The sequence below is a fragment of the Caenorhabditis remanei genome, chromosome III (assembly GCF_010183535.1).
Source record: "Caenorhabditis remanei strain PX506 chromosome III, whole genome shotgun sequence".
NCBI lineage: Eukaryota > Metazoa > Nematoda > Chromadorea > Rhabditida > Rhabditidae > Caenorhabditis > Caenorhabditis remanei.
The window spans coordinates 14,085,847-14,106,369 of NC_071330.1; the positions used below are offsets into that span (position 1 = coordinate 14,085,847).

Genomic DNA, 20,523 nt, shown 5'->3' on the forward strand with positions numbered 1-20,523 from the left:
GTCGTTTTCTGCGCCATTTTTTCTCAATTTCTTCTCTTTTTCGCCTAAAAATCGTCAATTTTATTCAAATTTTCGATAATTTCAGGGTATAAAGTATAACCATCTCAACCAATCATGGGAAAGAAGGTTAAAATCGGAAAACAGCGTCGTGATAAGTATTACAAGCTCGCCAAGGAGGCTGGTAGGGCGATTTTAGGCCAAAAACCTCGAAAAAATCGATAATTTCTTTCCAGGATACCGATCACGTGCCGCTTTCAAGTTAGTTCAATTGAACAAACGTTTCGAATTTCTCGAAAAATCACGGGCGACCGTCGATTTGTGCGCTGCGCCAGGAGGATGGATGCAAGTCGCTTCTCAGTTTATGCCTGTGTCCAGTTTGATCGTCGGTACGGTGGATTTGTGATGGAATGGGATGAAAATCTCATTAAAACAGAGAAAAACGAGGAAAATTGATATTTTTAAGCTCAAAACCAGTTTTTCAGCTCAAAAGTGTGATTTTCAAGAGAAAATTCTGTTTTTTAGCACATAAAACATTCATTTATGCAATTTTTGGTTGGAAATTTCGAATTTTAGTTTATAATCGTCATTTTTAGCTGAAAAACTTGACTATTTGTTCAAAATCGATTTTTTTTTAGATTTGAGACGCATTTTCCAGTTTTTTTTGCTCAAAATGCTGGAAGTCTCGGTTTGAAGCTTGAAATAGGCTGAAAATCTGCTGAGAACGATGAAAGTCGAAGTTTTCAAGCCAAAAGAACAGAAAATTGACATTTTTTAGCACAGACAATATGCCATTCGGCTTGCTGGTGCAATTTTCGGACCAAAATCTTTTTTTTTTTCGGTTTTAGACGGAGTTTCCAGTTCTGAAGCTCAAAATTGCAATTTTGGGCCGATAACTTCACATTTTTGTTTCAAAAATAGTGATTTTGAACTTAAAATCATGTTTTTTAGCTGAAAATGGCACTATTTTTGCTCCAAAAACCCGTTTTTCAGTCGGAAAAACACGATTTTTCACCCAAAATCACCTCTAAAGTAGAGGCTCTAATCCTCAATTTTCTTGTGTTTCAGGAGTGGATTTGGCACCAATCAAACCAATCAAGAACTGTATCGCTCTTCAGGGAGATATTACGACGAATGAGACACGTGCCGCCATCAAGAAAGAGTTGAAGACGTGGAGTGTACGATTTTCGTTACTTTTTGCTCAATTTTAGTTGAAAATCGAGTTTTTTGACGATTTTCGAGCCCCATTCCCTTCTAAAATCCCATTTTTCGCCGATTTTTCATCGATTAAAGTCAAAACTCTTGTTTTTGACAATTTTAGAGTCATTTTTCCTCAAAAAATCAGATTTTTCGCCGAATTTTCATTAATTTCAACGGAAAATCGGGGTTTTTGACAATTTTGGGTCGATGTTGCCCCAATTTCGGTAGAGAAATCGGGTTTTTTTGACGGTTTTAGAGCTCTTTTTCCCCTTAAAATCATAATTTTTGCCGAATTTTCATCAATTTCAGTGGAGAAATCGGGTTTTTTTCGATGTTTTTAATCGATTTTCTCCCGATTTCATCAATTTCAGATGATAAATCATGATTTTTGACGATTTTCAGCCATTTTTGCCCTATTCGCCCCTAAAATTATGTTTTCACGATTTTTCCGCCGAATTTAAAATTTTTTGTCACTTTTTGTCGAATTTTCAATGAAAATGACGAAAATCATGAAAATATGAGTTTAGGAGCAAATAGGGCCAAAATGGCTGAAAAATCATTTTAAAAAACGCGATTTTTCAACTGAAATTGATGAAAATTGGGACTAATGGCTCTAAAATCTAGTTTTTGAAGGATTTTAGATCGATTTTGCCCCGATTTTCATCAATTTTAGTTGAAAAATTTTGTTTTTTATGTTTTTTATAATGATTTCCCCCCAAAAATCACATTTTTTCAGGCGGATTGCGTCCTCCACGACGGTGCTCCAAACGTTGGTCTCAACTGGGTTCACGACGCCTTTCAACAGAATTGTTTGACCCTCTCCGCTCTAAAACTCGCCACTCAAATCCTTCGAAAAGGCGGTACTTTCGTGACAAAAGTGTTCCGTTCGAACGATTATTCGTGTCTGATTCGTGTCTTTGAGAAGTTGTTTAAGAGGGTTCACGTCTGGAAACCAGCCGCTTCTCGTCTCGAATCCGCCGAGATTTTCGTCGTTTGTGAGGTCTATTTGAAGCCGGATAAGGTTGGCGCCGAATTTTTGGATCCCAAGAAGGTCTTTGCGAATCCAGATGGATCTGAGGGAACGAAACCGAATCCTCAGAATTTGTTGATTGGAAAACAGAAGAAGGCGAAAGCGGAGGGATACGATACTGACTCGCTCGCTGTTCATTCCACTATTAAAGCCACAGATTTCATCAAATCTCCCGGGTATTTGGATATTCTCGGTGTGGCCAATGTGATACTGTTGGATGATGAGAAATGGAAGAATCATGAGAAGACGACGGAGGAAGTGGAGGAGTATATGAAGGATGTCAAAGTGTTGGGACCGAGGGAGTTGAGAGTTCTGTTGAGGTAAAAAATTGGAGGAAAATCATCTTTTTTTAGAGAGAAATTGGAGTTTTGAGCGTGAAATTCACTGATTTAGACTCAATTTAACGAAAAATTTGAGATTTTTAGCTCGAAAATCTGATTAAATGAGGAGAAAGAGCTGAATTTTCTGAAAAAACTGAAAAATGACATTTATTGGACAGAATCGATAGTTTTCTCAGCCTTTCCCAGCTGAAAATCGCAATCATCCCGTAAAAATTTAACAAAATAATGAAATACTCTTAAAATGAGGTAAATTTTTTGCCATTTTCCGCACAAAAATTTGATTCAGATTCGTTTTTCCTATTTGTTGACAGGAAAAACCTATCAGAATCAGATTTTCGGGTCAAAAATAGGGAAAAACGGAAACTGCTCTTGAATTAGTCACAAAATCTGGAAATTTAACCTCTAAACTCGTTTTTCGAGCTTATTCGTGGGGTTTTAGCTGAAAATTGATGAAAGTTTCATAGAATTCATAGAAAACTTTGCATTTTTCTAGATAAAATGTGTATTTTTAGCTTAAAATTGGACATTCCACACTCAACCCCTCGACTATACTCAATTCCATAATGATTTCGACGTATTTTTCACAAATTTTCTGGCTGAAAATGTCTGAAAACTATGTTATATGTCCGAAATTCACTATACTCGATTCCTATCGAATTTTTCAATTTCAGATTACGTATTTTGGCTGAAAATAGCTGAAAATCCGACATTTTACACTCAGAACCCCACTATACTCAATTCTATTTCAGATGGCGAAAATCGATGTTGGAAACGATCGAAGCGGAGCGTAAAGCACTCGAAGGCGAAGCTCAAGACGTCGTCATCGAAGAGACACTGACAGAGGAACAAGAAGAAGACAAAGCAATGGCTGAAATTGATGAGATGATTGCAAAGGCGTCAGAAGACGAGAAGGCGGCGTTGAAGAAGAAAAAGAAGAAGATGTTGAAGGCGAAAGCGAGAGTTTTGAAGAGAAGAGAACTCAAAATGATTATCGATGGAGACGAGGGACCGCAAGCTGAGGATCAAGAGGTCTTCCAGCTGAAAAAGATCAGACGGGCCAAAGAGTTGGCGGAGATTACCAAGGAGACCGCCGCGCCTGATTTTGATACGGCTGATGGAGGTGTGTAGAGGAGAAAATGCTGAAAAATTGCTGAAAAACGATCTCGAAATCGCGAAAATCGGATATTTTTCGTCCATTTTGGCACCAAAATGACTGAAAAATGGCTCTTTTTTTTAATATGTGGAAGCACGAAAATCAGCTTATCTGAGCGAAAAAATGCTGAAAATGTCTCAATTTTAGTAGAAAATGCACAATTTCAGCTACGAAATCACTAAATTCCCACAAAAATTTACATTTCTAGCGTTGAGTTTATGAATTTCCGCAGAAAATCGAGTTTTGAGACATCTGAAAGTGATTTTAGGCGAAATTTGGCTGAAAATCTGTCAAAATTTTAGATTTTTGGTGAGATTCTGCTCATTTTTTATGATTTTTGCTCTAAAAATCCAATTTTCTTGCAGATTCCGACGATGAAGAGGATGAGGGACTCGGCGACGGTGAATGGGAGACGATCGAACAAGAAGGCGAGGATTCAGATGACGACGAGAACGAATTGATTCACACGGCGAATTCGGGATTATCGAAGAAGGAAAAGAAGAACGTTCGAACGGAATCTTGGTTCGAAAAAGAGGAAATCGCTGGATTGATTTCAGATGAAGACGACGACGATGAGATGAATGCAATTGAGAAACATATTGGGAAGAAGGGGAAGAAATATGATAATACGGTCTCTTTTGAAGATGAGAAGAAGAAAAAGAAGAAGGGAAAAGGAGGAGATGGAGAAGAGGAGGATGATGGATTCAATACTGTTGATGGTAAGGGATCTGGAAATCTGGTGGAAAAATTGACTAAAAATAGCGAAAACTCGATGAAAACACTCGAAATTTGGAGTTTTGTAGTGGAAAATCGTGATTTTTGCATGAAAACGCGGATCTGGAAATCTATTGGCTGAAAATTTTTTAAAAATCAGCGAAAAAAGAGCCCACAATCTCAACAATGTGATTTTTGAGTGATTTTCCAGCCGTAATTGACCAAGGGAACGCTGAAAATATCGAAAAATTGACTGAAACACTGATTTTGTGAAGTTTACATCTGAAATTTAACTGAAAATCCGATTTACTAGAGTCTGAATTCATTTTTAAGCATCAGAATCGCTTGCAGATGACTTCTAATCTTTTCTTGCTGGAAAATTTGCTGAAAATTTTATTTTCAGTGATTTGGTGCAGTTTCGATATGAAATAGGCTGAAAATAGCTTTTTAGTCTAAATTTTAGGAAAATTAGCGAAAATTCATTGTTTTGTTGTGAAAAATCGTGATTTTTTGCCTGAAAACGCTGAAAATCTGAGGGGAAAATTGACTGGAATACTGATTTTGTGCAGTTTTCCTCTGAAATTTAGCTGAAAATCCGATTTACTGGAGTCTACATCCATCTTTGAACGTCAGAATCGCTTCCAGATGATTTCTAGCCTTTTCTTCCTGGAAAATTTGCTGAAAATTATATTTTTCATGAAAATTTTAAAATTATTGAAACCTCGAAAAACCGTCAAACCACCATTTCTGAAACTGACTTCTAACTGAATTTTTGAAAATGAGACAAAATTATAGCTGAAAACACGATTTCTTGGCTTAAAAACGATTGAAAACCTGGAAATCCGTCAAAAATGACTCAAAACCACAGATTTCCCGAAAAATCATGTTCAATAGTGAAAAATCGCGACTTTTGTCCCATTTTTTTCCGTTTTCTGCGGCGCTAAATGGTGTTGCTAGTGGCCAGAATTTCGAGTTTTTGCTGTAATGAAGAAAAATGGCGAAAATCAAGCAAAAAATGAGATTTCCCGGCTTGAAATGACTCAAAACCACCAATTTTCTATTTCAGGCGCCGATGAGCTCGCATCGGATTCCGAATCGGACGCCGAGATGACCGACGACGTCGCCAAAGAGAAAATGAGTCGTTTCGACGCTCAAATCGATTTGGACGATGACGAGGAGGAGAGATACGAGGATGAGGGGACACGTGCGACGAAACGGAAAGCGGATTCAAAAATAATCGGAGAAGATTTGAAACCAGTGGCCAAGAAGCGTCGTTTGACACCGGAGCAACTCGCCATCGGAGAGCAAATGATCTATTCGGCGAAGGCGGCGAGAGAATTGGAGGAGAATGCGTGGAATCGATATGCGAATAACGACGAGGGATTGCCGGATTGGTTTGTCGATGATGAGAAGAAACATTACTTCAAACAGACGCCTGTCACCAAGGAACAAGTCGCTTTGTACAGAGAGAGAATGCGCGAATTCAATGCGAGACCGTCGAAGAAGGTCGCCGAGGCAAAGGCTAGAAAACAGAGAAAGTGCGTATGAATTTCATGAAAAATGTGGAAAAATGACTGAAAATTTCATCAAAATCGGTCGAAAATGATTGAGAATCGTGAATTTAATCTGGAAATGCTGAAAAGCTCTTCGTTTTCTGTTTAAAATGTATCAGAGTTCAGTTAAACTTCTGTAGACGCTGAAACTCGCTAGATGGTCTGATTTTCATGAAAGACGTGGAAAAATGGCGGAAAATTTCAACAAAATTGGTCGAAAATGTGATTTTACGGCTCAAATTAGACGGAAGAGACTCCTTGAGCTGGAAATGCTGAAAATCTCTTCTTTTTTTTTGTTTGAAATGCATTGGAATTGACTTAAACGCTGAAAATCATGGAAAAATAAAAGAAAATGCTGAAATTTTCATCAAAATCGGTCGAAAATGATTTTTATGAGATTTTGGTATGATTTTTCAGTGGAACACACATTCTTCGCTGACAAATATTCTAGAATTGGTCCTTTTATCCTGTCTTTGAGACATCTTATGAGATTTTCTGAAAGTTAAAGGTTATCGGCTGAAATTCGTTTGAAATTTTAAAATGTTGAGCTTTAAGACAAAAAATTCGGTTTTCTAACGATTTTCATGAATTATGCAAAAATGGAGGGAAATTTCAACTAAATCGGTCGAAAATGAGTGAAAACTTGCGGAATTTACAGCTGAAATTAGTCCTTGAACTGGAAAAGCTGAAAATCTCTTTTTTCGGCGAATTCAGCGAAAATTTTGTGACAAAAATGAGATTTCCAGCCAAAATCTCTGTTTTTATCGATTTTCAATCAAAATTTCCACCAAAACTGAAAACGAAACGGCTATAATCAGTTTTGAATGAGAAATTGAACCGAAATTATGATAAATCAACTCTGAAAACTGCTAATTTTCCTGTATTCCAGAATGCAACGAAAGCTGGAATCGGCGAAGAAGAAGGCTGAGGGAATTCTGGAGAACGACCAAATGGAGCACTCGGAGAAAGTGAGAGAAATGAAGAAAGTGTATGCGAATGCACACAGAAAAGAGAAGAAGAAGGTGGAATTGGTGAGAATGACGAAAGGAAAGAAGGGAAAGACCGCACGACCGAATGGACAGTACAAACTTGTCGATAGGTGAGTTGTTGGGGGGAGAAATGGACGAAAATTGACTGAAAATCGACTGAAATTGGCTCAGAATCGATTCGAGATGCGTTTTTTGATAAAAAATGAGCTCAAAAAAAGCAAAAAGGTGATTTTTGACTGGTTTTCAGCCGGAATTGACTGAAATTGGTCTCAGAATCATACTTTTTCGAAAATTCTAGTTATGGATGAGTTTTTAGATGAAAAATGACTCTTAGAGCTCAAATAATGTGGATTTCAAGAAATTTTCAGCTCAAATATACTGAAAATGTTGTCATTTAAATAAGAAAGATCAAGAATCGACTCAGAATCTGAAATCTTGAGTTAGAAACTGATTTCACACAAAAATGTTCTGAAATGGCAGAGAATTGATGAGTTTCGATTCAAAAATTACGATTTTAAGTCGTTTTAAGACCTAATAATGAGTTTTCAAGCCGATTTTCTGAAATTGCAGCAGTTTTTCGAAGAAATCGGTTCGAAAATGCAATATTTTACGATCAATTCTTGATCGTTCGTAGTTAAATGATATCATTTTCAGTGTATTTGAGCTGAAAATACTTCATTATTCGAATTATTCAAGCTTCGAGAGCTATTCTTCATCTAAAATCTCATTCAAAATTGGAATTTAAAAAAAAATTACAATTCCGACACCAATTTTCAGTCAATTACGGCTGAAAATCAGTCAAAAATCACATTTTCGAGATCTCAAGCCGATTTTCTACATTTCCAGTCTGAAATTCGGTTTTTTTTTTGCATTAAAATCATCAGAAAATCCAAAAAATTGAGTTTTGATTCAAAATGCAAATATATTTTTTTCAGCCGTATGAAGAAGGATCTTCGTGCCGCGAAAGCGAAAGAAAAGACCAAAGGACGTGGAGGAAAAAGAGGCGGAGCCAAGAAGCCGGCCGGTGGCGGTGGAAGAGGAGGACGTGGTGGTGGTGGTGGACGTCGATAGATCAATCGATTCTTGTTTTTCTTTGCTACGAGTTTCCCCATTTTTTGTTATTGTTATCACTGTTTTTTTCTTCAATTTTTGTCTTTTTTTTCGTTGTTTTTGGGCATTTTTGGTCGATTTTTCAGTAGAAAATTGATTTTTTCGTTGAAAATAGGCTAGAATTGACCCTTTTAAAGTATTTTATGAGATTTTCAGCCGATTTTCTATAAAATTGACGGAAAATCCATGAAATTTACCCCCAAATCCTTCATTTGTCGAATATTAAGTCCACAGTAGAATAGCTGAAAATCAGAGATTTTGAGCTGAAATTTGGTTTAAATTTAGAGTTTTTCAGCCAAAAATGAGATTTTCAGACGATTTTGGAGTCATTTTGGGTGAAAATTGAGCGGAAATTTGACTTTTCTCACTAAAAATGCGGGTTTTCAGACGATTTTTGGAAAATTTGATGAAAACTGAGCTGAAAATCAAGATTTTAGACAAAAAATCCGTTTTTTAGACGATTTTCAAGAAAAATTGTGCTGTATTTTGAGTTTTCAGTCCGGAATTTCAATTTTTTGGGGTTTAAGCCAATTTTTGAAAAATTTTGATGAAAACCGATATTTTAGACTAAAAATGCGATTTTCAGACGATTTTTTGAGTAAAAAAACGCTGAAATCATGATTTTCTGAAATTTTCCCACCGAAATTGTATTCTAATGCTGAAAATCTGTCATTTTCAGACCGATTTTCAGAATTAGAATCAAATTTCAATTAAAAAAGAGAAAAAGTTCACTAAAACTCGCTTAAAATCTCTAATTTCTACTGAAATTCCCTTTTTTTTCTAATTTTAAGCCCTATAATTGACTATTTTCCATCATTTTCATTGTTTTGAAATCATAAAATCGCTGAAAATGACATTTAAAATATCAGTTTTCAGCGATTTTATTGTTTTTGTTCTCAACTTTTTCTTCATATTTCTTTAATTGTTATTCCATTTTTTGTTGAAATTCTGAAACGTTTTTAAGATTATTCTCTACTTGAAGTCACATCATATTTTTGTTCCGCAGCCAAAACCGACATATTTTAAACCAATTTTTGTGTTTTTTGGCTCCGCCCAGCCATTTTTAGGAAGCCACGCCCCTTTTCCTGTAATTTTTTTGAACGTTTTTTGCTGAAAGCTGTCAAAATCATCCTTTCAAGAGTGGGCGGAGTCTATTAAAGCCCCGCCCTTTTTATGTGAATTTTTGGGCTTTTTCTCATCTGAATTCTGGCTGAAAATCCTTTTTTCTCGAATATTTAGCTAAAAAAAGTGAAAAATTGGCTGAAAATTCATAAAAATCAAGAGTTTTCTCACTTTTTCAGCTGAAAATTCACTAAAGTTCAGTCAATTCGTTTCACTTTTCAGCTGAAAACAGCAATCTGATTTCCAACCGGAATTCAGATGAGAAAAAATTATTGAAAAACGTAGAAAAAATCACACAAAAGGGGCGTGGCTTACTGGAACCGTCAAAAACAAGCCAAAAATGAGAAAAAAGAAACGAAAAACCCCAATTTTTGAGCATTTTCAGCTGATTTCTGATTTTTTTCCCCACGAAAACCTCTGAAAATGGGCGTGGCTTCTTTTGATGAAAAGTTGGACGGCTCCGTCCAGCATCTAATAAGACCACGCCCTATTTCATTGTGATTTTTGGCGTTTTTCTCAATTAAAATGATTAAAAATGACTTGTCACGGGCCGTTTTGAAATATTTTTTGAAAAAATTTGAATTTTTGATCAAAACTTTAAAATTGAATCAAAATGTGAATATTTATGATAATTTTAGCATTTTCACTCTATTTTTTCGAAAAATTTCAAAAAATTTCAGTAAAAAATGGGTACCCACTTTTGAATCCGGGTCGACCGACCCGATTTGCGATAAGTCTGGAAAAAACTCATTTTTTGAGCATTTTCAGCTGATTTCTGATTATTTTTTCCACTGAAACCGTAAAACATTCTGAAAGTGGGCGTGGTTTCCTAAAAATGGGCGGAGTCTAATAGGATTTGAAAACGAGCCGTCTGGCTCTTTAATGATGATGAATGAGCCGCCCGTCGCTCTCTATCTCTCTCTGCGTCTCTCTCTCTCTCTCTAATACATACCCAATTATAAAATGGACAGGTGGTCCCCCATCCGACCAGATGCCTCCTTTTCCCTTCTTCTCCACAGCCATTAGGAGGATTTGCCATATTCGAAAAGGAAGGATATCTTCGTGTTATTCGATTCAAACGAATGGATATAAAGTGAGTTTTTTTTGCCAAAAAAACCGCATTTTTTGGTGGTTTTAGACCGATGTTAATCGTTTTTTCGAAAAATTTCAGCGAAAAATTCCGATTTTCGCTATTTTTGACCAATTTTAAAGGTTTTTAACAGATTTAGCATGTTGGATTTGATATAGACAGCATTTCCAACTCAAAAACGCGTCAAAAGCACGCCAGAATTCTCAAAAATAAGAAGGCTGGCGTGTCGTAGACGCGTTTTCGAACGAGGACGGTTTTAGCTCCTTTTTTGAGTTTTCCGAACGTTTTTAGAGGTTTTAGAAAGATTTTAAGCCAATTTTTGAGGTTTTTAACAGATTTAGAATGTTGGATTTGATATAGACAGCATTTTATTAGCCGAGCAAGTTCGTTACAACTGCGCCCCGCCGCAAACGAGAGAGTATCGGCGAGAGACGCAGATTTTTTTCTCGCGCCAACAATTATTTTCACAGTTTTTCACCTATTTTCACTATTTTTCGAAAGTTTTTATGCAATTTGTTCTTAAAAACAGCGAAAATAGGTCAAAACTGGTAAAAATATTTGTTCGCGCGAGAAAAAATTCTGCGTCTCTCACCGATACTCTCTCGTTTGCGGCGGGGCGCAGTTGTAAGAGGGGGTGGGCCGCTAATAAGTAGAAAATCATATTAAAAAACGCGTCCAAAACACGCCAGAATTCTCAAAAATGAGAAGTCTGGCGTGTCGTAGACGCGTTTTCAAAAGAGGACGTTTTTAGCTCATTTTTTGGGATTTTTGGCCGTTTTTAGCCAATTTTCGAGGTTTTTAAGAGATTTAACGTATTGGATTTGCTATGGACACCATTTTTGAGCGATTTCCCACTCGAAATCCATCGAAAAACGCGTCCAAAGCGCGCCAGATATTTGGAAAATGAGAAGGCTGGCGTGTCGTGGACGCGTTTTCGAACGAGGACTGTTTTTTGACGTTTTAGCTCATTTTTGGTGGTTTTTCCGACATTTTCAGCAGGAAATTGAGGTTTTTGAAAGATTTAGGGTATTGGATTTGGTATAGACGTCATTTTAAGTCGAAAACCATGAAAAAACGCGTCCAAAACCAGTGTGAGTCTCCCGGGAAACATTTCCCGGGAAATGCTGTTTCGGGAAATTTCCCGGGAAATTACCGGGAAATTTTTACCGAAAATTTCCCGGTAAAGTTCCGGGAAGCTCCCGAACTTCCCGGGAAATACCGGGAAATTTTCCCGAAAATTTCCCGGGAAATTTTCGGGAAGTTCGGGAAATCCGGGATTTTTTTCGGGAAATTATTGAGAACTACTTTGGGTACCAATCTGACAACCGGGGTTCGATCCCCACTCGTTCCAAAACTTTTTTGTTTTTTGTTTTTGACATTTTGGTAACAATCTGACAATCATGGTTCGACCCCACTGGTGTCAAAGCTGTTTTTCATTTCATTTTTGGTTTTTGGTAAAAATCTGAAGACCAAAGTTGCTTTTTCGGAGAAGGACTGTTCTGAAAAGAGACACTTGTAATCTAAAAATGTTTTTTTTGTTCTGAAATGGTTTCAGAATGGTACCAAAAATCAAGAAATGAAATGAAAAAAGTTTTGACACCGGAGGGGTCGAACCCTGGTGATCAGATTGTTACCAAAAAGTCAAAAACAAAAAACAAAAAAGTTTTGGCACGAGTGGGAATCGAACCCTGGTTGTTAGATTTGTACGTAAGTGAGATTTCCCGGGAAGTTTACTTCCCGGAACTATAAATTTCGGGAAATTTCCCGGGAAGCTATCGGGAAATTTTTTACCGAAAATTTCCCGGAAAATTCTCGGGAAATTTCCCGGGAAACTTCCCGGGAAATTTCCCGAATCGTCCCGGGAGCCTCACACTGTCCAAAACACGCCAAAAGTCTCAAAAATGAGAAGTCTGGCGTGTCGTAGACGCGTTTTCGAACGAGGACGTTTTAGCTCATTTTTGGTGATTTTAGAGAGATTTTAGGACAATTTTTGAGGTTTTTAATAGATTTAGAGTATTGGATTTGGTATAGACGTCATTTTAAGTCGAAAACCATGAAAAACGCGTCAAAAGCGCGCCAGAAATCTCAAAAATGAGAAGGCTGGCGTGTCGTAGACGCGTTTTGACCGCTTTGGTCAGTGTAACCATTCTGGGAGCTCCGAGAAAAGGAAAATGTGAAATTTTCGAGTTAAAAGCGTGTTTTTCACCGTTTCCGACAATTTGCTCTCGGTGGCCTAGAAATCCAAAAATGCGAAAGTTCGGCCACCGCTCAAAAATGTCGAAAAATCGCCGATTTTTAGTTAAAAATCGCTGAAAATTCTCATTTTTCAGCGTTTTTTTCAGCCAAAAATGTTGAAAAAATCACGTTTTTTTTCAGACCACCCCACTCCTTCACCACCGAAACTCTCAAATTCTCGATCTGGATGCTCCGAAACTCGTCAAAAACGCGGATAATTCGAAAAACGAACAAAAATCGAAAAAATCGAAACGAATCGAGTGGAGCGGCGGCGCGATTCTCATGTTGGGACTGCCGGCGTTCGCGTTTTCACTCGGAATTTGGCAATGTTATCGATTGAAATGGAAACTCGATTTAATCGATCATTTACACTCGAGATTGAGTCAGGCGGCGGTGGATTTGCCACAAGATTTGAGTTGGTACGGTTTTCAGCAAAATCCAAAAAAAAAATTTTTTTGAAATTTTTTTGGCTGAAAATTGAAAACCTGAATTTTTCAGCCAAAACTAATATTACCATCGTTCTCAGCTCGTCGAGAGCTTTCAGAAAAGTATAATCATGCCCAGAATCGGAGAAAGTTGGGTCCCACCACGAAAACTACGGTATGCGCCTTTAAATTTGGAGGGGTACTGTAGTTTTCGTGATGGGACCCAACTTGAAGCGAATCGGGGCATGATTATACTTTTTTGAAAGCGGAGAAAGAGCTGATTGAGGATGTGTGAATGGTTTTCAGAAAAAAATTAAATTTTTCGAAAAAATCTGAAAAAAGAAAAAAATTTTTTTGACTTGACATTTAAAATCTGAAATTTTAAGCAGTAACTAATACCACGGTCAGATTCAGCACATTGAGACGCTTCAGAAAAATGTGAAATAGTAAAAAATCGAAAAAATTTTTAAATATTCCGGTCCCACCGCGAAAACTACAGTAACCCTTTGGATACACTCCTGATTGTATTTTTAGTGTTAGTCCGAATGATTCACTATATTTTGAACAAAAGATCATCGAAAAATCTCAAAAACTGAGAAAGTTACAGATTTTCAAAACTTTGCGAAAATCCCAAAATCACTAAAACTACCGTAACCCGGTTAGTTTCGTGTCGAGACCCTTGAAACTTAGTTTTTCGAATTCAGTGAGTCAAGACGCTTCGAATGAGTATAATCATGCCCAGGTTTGGAGAAAGTTGGGTCTCGACGCGAAAGATCAAAAATCCGGGGAGGGGTACTGTAGTTTTCGTGGTGGGACCCAACTTTCACCGAATATGGGCATGATTATACTTTTCTGGAGCGTCTTGGCGAGCTGAATACGATAATGACAAGAAAAATTGGTTCCCACCACGAAATTTGAATTTTGGATCCAAAATCCAAAAGAAAAATTTCAAAAAAAATTTTTTTGAAATATAGTCATGATTATACTTTTCTGAACCGTCTCAACGAGCTGTATTCGATTTTTTGGTTGTTTTTGGCTGAAAATCCCGTTTTGAAATTTTTTAAAACATATTTCTACTTCCAGTGACTCCCTAGAACCACTGGAGTACTGTCGTGTCACCGTAACCGGTGAATTCCTGCACAATCGTGAATTCATCATCAGTCCACGCGGGCGTTTCGATCCGGCGAAAAAACAGAGTGCGGCGGCGGGTTCGATGCTCTCAGAGAACGAGATGAGCAGTCACGGTGGACATTTGATTACACCGTTCCGGTTGAAGGGTAGTGGGTGAGTACTGTAGTAGGTCAAAATGAGCAATTAGTGAAAAATTTGGATTCAGGAGACTGAGAGCTTTGAAATGAGTATAATAATGCCTAGGTTTGGAGAATTTCAGATTTTTGAAAAAAAATCAATTTTCAGCTTTTTTTGATTTTTTCCAGCCAGAATTTGATTTTCAGAAATTTTCAACTTTATAGTTGAATTCAGCGCGTCGAGACGCTTCGAATGAGTATAATCATGACTAGAATCTGAAAATTTGAGAAATTGAGACATTTTTGGGTCCCACCACGAAAAGTACAGTAACCCTGTTGAGGTCCTGGTCGGAACAATTTTTAGAGTTAGTTCAGACTATAACCTGTTAAGTGTCATAAAAATCAGTCGAAAATATGAAAAACTGAGAAAGTTACAGATTTTCGAAACTTTTCGAAAATCAAAAAATGACTTTTTCCGCGATTTTTAAGCCAGAATTTCGATTTTCAGGCATTTTCAGTTTTATAATCAAATTGAGCGCGTCGAGACGCTTCGAATGAGTATAATCATGACTAGAATCTGAAAATTTGAGAAATTTGAGAAATTTTTGGGTCTCAGCACGAAAACTACAGTAACCATAAGATTTAGGGTCGGGATTCATTTTTCACGGATAGTTCAAATGATTCCGATTATTTATAACCAAAAATCATCAAAAACTATTAAAACAGAGAAAGTTATCGATTTTCGAAACTTTTCGAAAATCTGATTTTTACAAAAACTACAGTAACCCGATCACTTTTCAGCCGAATTTTAAAAATTTGGTATATTTGGATTCAGCTGGTCAACACGGTTCGAATGAATATAATCATGTCAATTTTAAGTGCAAATTGAGTCCCACCACGAAAACTACGGTATGCGCCTTTAAATTTGGACGATTTTTGACGAAGGACTCGATTCCGAGCGATTATAGCCATGATTATACTCATCTGAAGCGTCTCAACGAGCTGAATCCAAATATATCAAAATTTTTAAATTCTGTTAAAAACTGATCGGGTTACGGTAGTTTTTGTGAAATTCAGATTTTCGAAAAGTTTCGAAAGTCTGTAACTCTCTCAATTTTCAGTATTTTCCGATGATTTTCGGTTTGAATTAATCAGAATCATTAGAACTATCCGTGAAAAATGAATCCTGACCCTAAATCTTATAGTTACTGTAGTTTTCGTGGTAGGACCCAAAATTTCTATTTTTCCAAACCTAGGCATGATTATACTCATTTAAAGCGTCTCGACGCGCTGAATTTGATTATAAAACTGAAAATTTCTGAAAATCGAATTCTGATTGAAAAATCGCTGAAAAATTCATTTTTTGATTTTCGAAAAGTTTCGAAAATCGATAACTTTCTCAGTTTTTCATATTTTGGACTGATTTTTGTGACATTAAACAGGTTATAGCCTGAACCAACTCTAAAAAATTGTTCCAGCCAGGACTACTACCGGATTACTGTACTTTTCGTGGTGAGACCCAAAAATGTCTAAATTTTCCAAATTTTCAGATTCTAGGCATGATTATACTCATTCGAAGCGTCTCGATGCGCTGAATTTGATTATGAAGTTGGAAATTTCTGAAAATCCAATTCTGGCTGAAAAAAAATCAGAAATCGCTGGAAATTCTGAAAATTTTCAAACCTAGGCATGATTATACTCATTTTTAAGCTCTCGTTCGTCTGAATCCAAATTTTTCACTCTTTTTTCAATTCGAACAACTTTTCGCTCAGTTTTACCTCAAAATTATTCCATTCCAGAAAAGTGATTCTAATCAATCGTGGCTGGCTTCCCTCGTTCTACTTCGATCCGTCAACCCATCAAAAAACGAATCCAATCGGAGTGGTGACATTCGATGGAATCGTCCGAAAAACCGAAAAACGACCACAATTCGTCGGACAGAATATTCCGGAACAAGGCGTCTGGTATTATAGAGATTTGGAACAAATGGCGAAGCATCATGACACTGAACCCGTTTGGTTGGATGCGGCTTATGGTATGACAAAACTAGTATCACCATCGTTTTCAGCTCGTCGAGAGCTTTCAGAAAAGTATAATCATGCCCCGATTCGGTGAAAGTTGGGTCCCACCACGAAAACTACGGTATGCGCCTTTAAATTTGGAGGGATACTGTAGTTTTCGTGGTGGGACCCAACTTTCACCGAATGTGGGCATGATTATACTTATTCGAACCGTCTTGACACGCTGAAATCAAAAATATCAAAAAATTTGAATTTGGAGCAAAAATGACCGAGTTACGGTAATTTTAGTGATTTTCAGATTTTCGAAAAGTTTCGAAAATCTGTAACTTTTTTATTTTTTGGAATAATTTTAGTCTCAATAGATAGGGAATGGTCTGAACTAACTGTAAAAATCATTTCCAGACAGAGCCCCGCCAGGTTACTGTACTTTTCGTGGTGAGACCCAAAAATGTCTCAAATTTTCCGAATTTTTAGATTCTAGTCATGATTATACTCATTCGAAGCGTCTTGACTCACTAAATCCGAATATACTGAAATTTTGAAATTCGGCTGAAAACTGATCGGGTTACGGTAGTTTTTGTGATTTTCAGATTTTCGAAAAGTTTCGAAAATCTGTAACTTTCTTAGTTTTAAGTATTTTGAATTAATTTTTATTACATTAGATAGGTAATAGTCTGAACTAACTCTAAAAACTGGTTTCAGCCAGGACCCCACCGGGTTACTGTACTTTTCGTGGCGGGACCCAAAAAATGTCTCAAATTTTGGATGCCTCAAAATTTTCAGATTCTAGTCATGATTATACTCATTCGAAGCGTCTCAGCTCACTGAATTCAAATAAATCACTCAAAATTGCTGAAAATCCGATTCTAAGCCAAAAAAAGCTCATTAACCTCATTTTTTCCAGAAACGACAGTACCGGGCGGTCCAATCGGTGGTCAAACCAACATCAATGTCCGAAATGAACACATGAATTATATGACGACGTGGTGCGTCTCTTTTTCAAATGAAAATTCGGAGTTTTTTGAGCCAAAAATGCTGAAAATTGGGTTTTTTAAGCTCGAAATTGGAGTCTTGGCTGAAAAGTCTAAATTTTGGGTCAAAAAACCGTTACTTTTGGAGGGTTTTCAAATTCCATTACTTAAATTGATTTTTCAGTCTTAAAATGAACTTTCTCACTGAAAAATCATATTTCTCGGCGTTTTTTTTTACTGGAAAACTAGTTTTTAAAGCTGAAAATTAGATTTTCGACTTTAAAATCAATTTTAGAGTAAAAAAAATTCCCAAAACTGATTTTTTCCATGTATTTGGATCTCAAAATTGATAAATATGAATTTTTCGATCGAAAAATCGCAATTTTCAGCGTTTTTTGAGATTTTTTACCCCTCCAGATGATTGAAAATAGGCGTTTTAGTCAAGAAACCGATTTCTTATATGAAAACGTCCGATTTTGCGTCAAAAAAACTCCGAAAAACGCAATTTTCTCACATTTTTCCGTAATTTCCCATTGTTTTTTTTTTTTGGTCGAAATGGATGATTTTTGACCGGAAAATGCTGAAAATCGTCAGTTTTAACTTTAAAAAACACCAAAAATTCACTTGTCAGTTTGAGAATCACCTTTCTGACTGAAAAAATCGTGTTTTTGTGACGTTTTTTCATTCAAAAACGAGTTTTTATGGCTGAAAATTAGATTTCGGACGTCAAAATCAAATCACGTTTTTTTTTTAGAGTTTCTGGACCCAAAATGAGTAAAAATTGAGTGTTTACACTAGAAGTCCCAATTTCACCTGGAAAAATAAAATTTTGACGCAAAAAGTCTAAAAAACTCGATTTTTCGAACTAGAATTCACAATTTTCAGCGTTTTTTGAGGTTTTTTTACCCCTCCAGATGATGAAAATAGGCGTTTTAGTCAAGAAACCGATTTTGCTTTAAAAAAAAACTCCGAAAAACGCAATTTTCTCACATTTTTTCAATAAAAATTCCGATTTTTACGATTTTGAGTCAAATTTTCTGCATTGTGTAAAAATATCTTTAAAAAATTGGGATTTTCAGCTAAAAATCTAATTTTCTTCTGAAAAAATCAATTTTTGACTCAAAAAGTCCAAAAACTCGATTTTTCCTAGTTTTAGAGCCGAAAATTGTACATTTCTGTCGTATTTAACGAATAATTCAAAACATAATTAAATTATTAATTAATTAAATAATTATTTTAGGTTCACCCTGACATTGGTCACTCTTCTCATGTGGATTCATAAATTTCGAAAATAAATTTTAATTTTTTTGAAATTTTCTGTATTTTCGGGTTTTTTTTTGTTATTTAGGCTTTAGATATATTATATTTTCAGATATTTTTTAGAATTGCAATAAAAAAATTAATAAAAAAATATTGAATTTTTTTTCAATTTTCCGACTGTTTTTATCAGTTTTCATCTTTTTTTTGAAATGTATTTTTCTCCAATTGTTTTCTTATTTTATTCAATTATTCGCAGATTCAGAATTTTTGATCTACTGGCGCCCCCGTTGAGACTAACCAAATGAGATGAACAAAGAGGAGACAGTTATGGCGGCGAAAACTAGGGAAAAGGTAAAAATTGTTCGATTTTTATGCTAAAAACTGGAAAAAATTGAATTCAGCGCGTTTTTTAGCGTCAAAATGAGTATAATCATGTCCTAGTAGGGTCCCACCACGAAAACTACAGTAATCCGTGCTGAAAATGAGATTTTTAGGCTTAGTATAGAATTTTCAGCAATTTTTAGTGGTTTAGTTGAATTCAGTGAGTCAAGACGCTTCGAATGAGTATAATCATGACTGGAATCTGAAAATTTTGAGTAACCCGAAAATTTGAAACATTTGTGGGTCCCGCCACGAAAAGTACAGTAACCCGGCAGGGTCCTGGCTGGAACTAATTTTCAGAGTTAGTTCAGGCTATTACCTATCTAATGTAATAAAAATTAATCCAATATACTGAAAAATAAGAAAGTTACAGATTTTCGAAACTTTTCGAAAATCTGAAAATCACTAAAACTACCGTGACCCGGTCATTTTTGCTCCAAAATCAAAATAGTTGATATTTTTGAGTTCAGCGTGTCAATACGCTTCTAATGAGTATAAACATGCCATAGGTTGGGTTCCACCACGAAAACTACAGTATCCTTCCAAATTTAAAGACGCATACCGTAGTTTTCGTTGCGGGACCCAACTTTCACCGAATCGGGGCATGATTATACTTTTCTGAAAGCTCTTGACGAGCTGAAAACAATGGTGATATTAGTTTTAGCTAGAAATTTCAGATTTTCTGTTTTCAGCCAGTTTTCAAAATTTTCAAAAATTTTAACAAAATTTTTTTTTTGAATTTTCTTGCTAAACAACAGAAATCTTGGGGCAAATTAACCACCGTTTAGCGATTAGGCAATTTTAACCGATTTCAGTCAATCAGAATCAATCTCAATACTCTTATTTCTCATTTTCAGTCTATTTTTATTGGAAATTTGGATTTCTAGGCCACCGATTTTGGGGGCCATCCGTTTCAGCGATTTTCCCGAGATTTTTGACTCTGTAAACGTGAAAAATCGCTCAAAACTGAAAATTTGGATTTCTAGGCCATCAGTTTGGTATTCTAGGCCACAGGAGTCATTTCTGAGAATTTGAGACCGGTTTTTGCAACATTTTGGGTAGTTTTACATATTTTAAGCGATTTTTTGATGGAAAAACACCTGAAAAATCGGAAATCGGAAATTTGGGTTTCTAGGCCACCAATTTCAGGATTTTTAGGTCACTGACATTTTTGAGGTTTTTATACAGGAAACCTACGATTAAAATGCATCTAAAAAGTCAGAAATTGGAAATTTGGGATTCTAGGCCACCAATATGAGGATGGCGCTTTTTACAACAAAATAAGGCCAAAATCGTCAAAATCGTCGAATTTCGCCTTGAAAACACTCAAAAAAAAATTTTAAATTTGGATTTCTAGGCCATCCGTGTTTTTTGGCGGTCTTGAGCGAATTCGCATAGATTTTCGACTCTGAAACCGTGAAAAATCGCTCAAAAATGACCATTTGAGTTTCTAGGCCACCAGTTTAGTATTCTAGGCCACATGTGTCATTTCTCTTCATTTCTGACAGTTTGGGACCGGGTTTCGCGGGTTTTTGGGTAGTTTTGACATGTTTTTAGTGGGTTTTTCATTTAAAATCACCTGAAAACAAGAAAAACCCGTTAGAAATCGGAAATTTGGGTTTCTAGGCCACCGTTTGGGTGTTTCTAGGCCATCCGTGTTTTTAGGCGGTTTTGAGCAATTTCG

General features: G+C 36.3%; 2 protein-coding genes across 2 annotated transcripts; one reads left to right on the forward strand and one right to left on the reverse strand.

Moving 5' to 3' along the window:
• Positions 1-2,023: 2,023 nt before the first annotated feature.
• GCK72_011281 (uncharacterized protein) lies at positions 2,024-2,467 on the reverse strand (the record flags this gene model as incomplete). The annotated part of the gene is made up of 1 exon (XM_053728341.1): positions 2,024-2,467. The coding sequence occupies one exon, from the start codon at positions 2,465-2,467 to the stop codon at positions 2,024-2,026; it is 444 nt and encodes a 147-aa protein (XP_053587918.1).
• A 7,733-nt stretch (positions 2,468-10,200) lies between these two features.
• Positions 10,201-16,321, forward strand: GCK72_011282 (uncharacterized protein; the record flags this gene model as incomplete). Its single annotated transcript, XM_053728342.1, has 4 exons — positions 10,201-10,302; positions 12,676-12,953; positions 14,043-14,243; positions 16,006-16,321. The coding sequence occupies 4 exons, from the start codon at positions 10,201-10,203 to the stop codon at positions 16,319-16,321; spliced, it is 897 nt and encodes a 298-aa protein (XP_053587919.1).
• Positions 16,322-20,523: the final 4,202 nt, after the last annotated feature.